Source organism: Morone saxatilis, unplaced genomic scaffold, assembly GCF_004916995.1.
Source record: "Morone saxatilis isolate NCDOM2014 unplaced genomic scaffold, NCSU_SB_2.0 Contig6, whole genome shotgun sequence".
Lineage (NCBI taxonomy): Eukaryota > Metazoa > Chordata > Actinopteri > Moronidae > Morone > Morone saxatilis.
In genome coordinates, this window is record NW_023340206.1 from 12,684,121 (window position 1) to 12,684,926 (window position 806).

Sequence of the window (806 nt, forward strand, 5' to 3'; positions counted from 1 at the left end):
CTGCTGCATCTGTTGCGACAGCTGGATGATGGGCTGTGTGAGGCTCGCCTGTGGCTGCCGGGGGACGCTTTGGGCTCCTTGTTCCTCCCCCTCGGGCCCACTCTGCAGTGAATCCTGGATGTAGGAGAGGATTTCGTTGTTGGTGAGGAGGTCACCGAGTGTGGGGATGTGGTTGGGGTCCAGCTCCACCTGGATCATCCGCTCATCCAGCAGCAGGAGTTCCAGGTCTTCAGCATTTAGACCCAGGTTCTCCAGGGCGTTAAAGAGCTCGCTATTAGAGCACGTTTCTTCTCCATCCAGGGACAGAGAGTCCAGAGTGGCCAGCAGTGGGTCGTAACTGGAGGATTTGCTGTTGCATGTCCCCGTCTCCCCGTTCGACACGATGTGCCAGCTGTCGCCACTTAACAAGCCTCCGGAACCGCCGTCACCTTGCTGCTCGCTGTAAAGGCTGCTGTGGCAGGACATCCTGGGCTCCGGGTCCGGCTGGCAGACGTACACGGATTCATCCTGGCTCATCAGCGCCCCCAGCAGGGACTTCGGGTCCAGGTCATCCGAGGAACTCTTGTCCAGTTTGCCCTTCTTGGACTTGCCGCCTTTGGCTTTGCCCTGGAAGGAATCAGGGAAGCCGTGCAGTGGATAACCGGTCTGGTAGAGCATGGCCTCTCCGGTGGCGAAGGTGAAGGGCAGGTGCATCGATCGCTTCCTCAGATGTTCCCCTCCTTCCTCGTCCCTGTGGAAACACGTGTTACAGAGAAGAAATGAACAGATAAAGTAGCTACAACTCAGAACTCAAGCTGGAAACGTCG

The 806-nt window shown here is 57.8% G+C and overlaps 1 protein-coding gene across 1 annotated transcript in view; it reads right to left on the reverse strand.

Annotated features, from left to right (window-relative positions):
• LOC118339687 (aryl hydrocarbon receptor-like) overlaps positions 1 to 806 on the reverse strand; it is a 14,426-nt gene that overhangs the window by 5,945 nt on the left and 7,675 nt on the right. The window contains exon 10 of the mRNA XM_035677386.1: positions 1 to 734. Within this exon, the coding sequence (XP_035533279.1) occupies positions 1 to 734 (734 nt within the window). The remainder of the gene's footprint in view (positions 735 to 806) is intronic.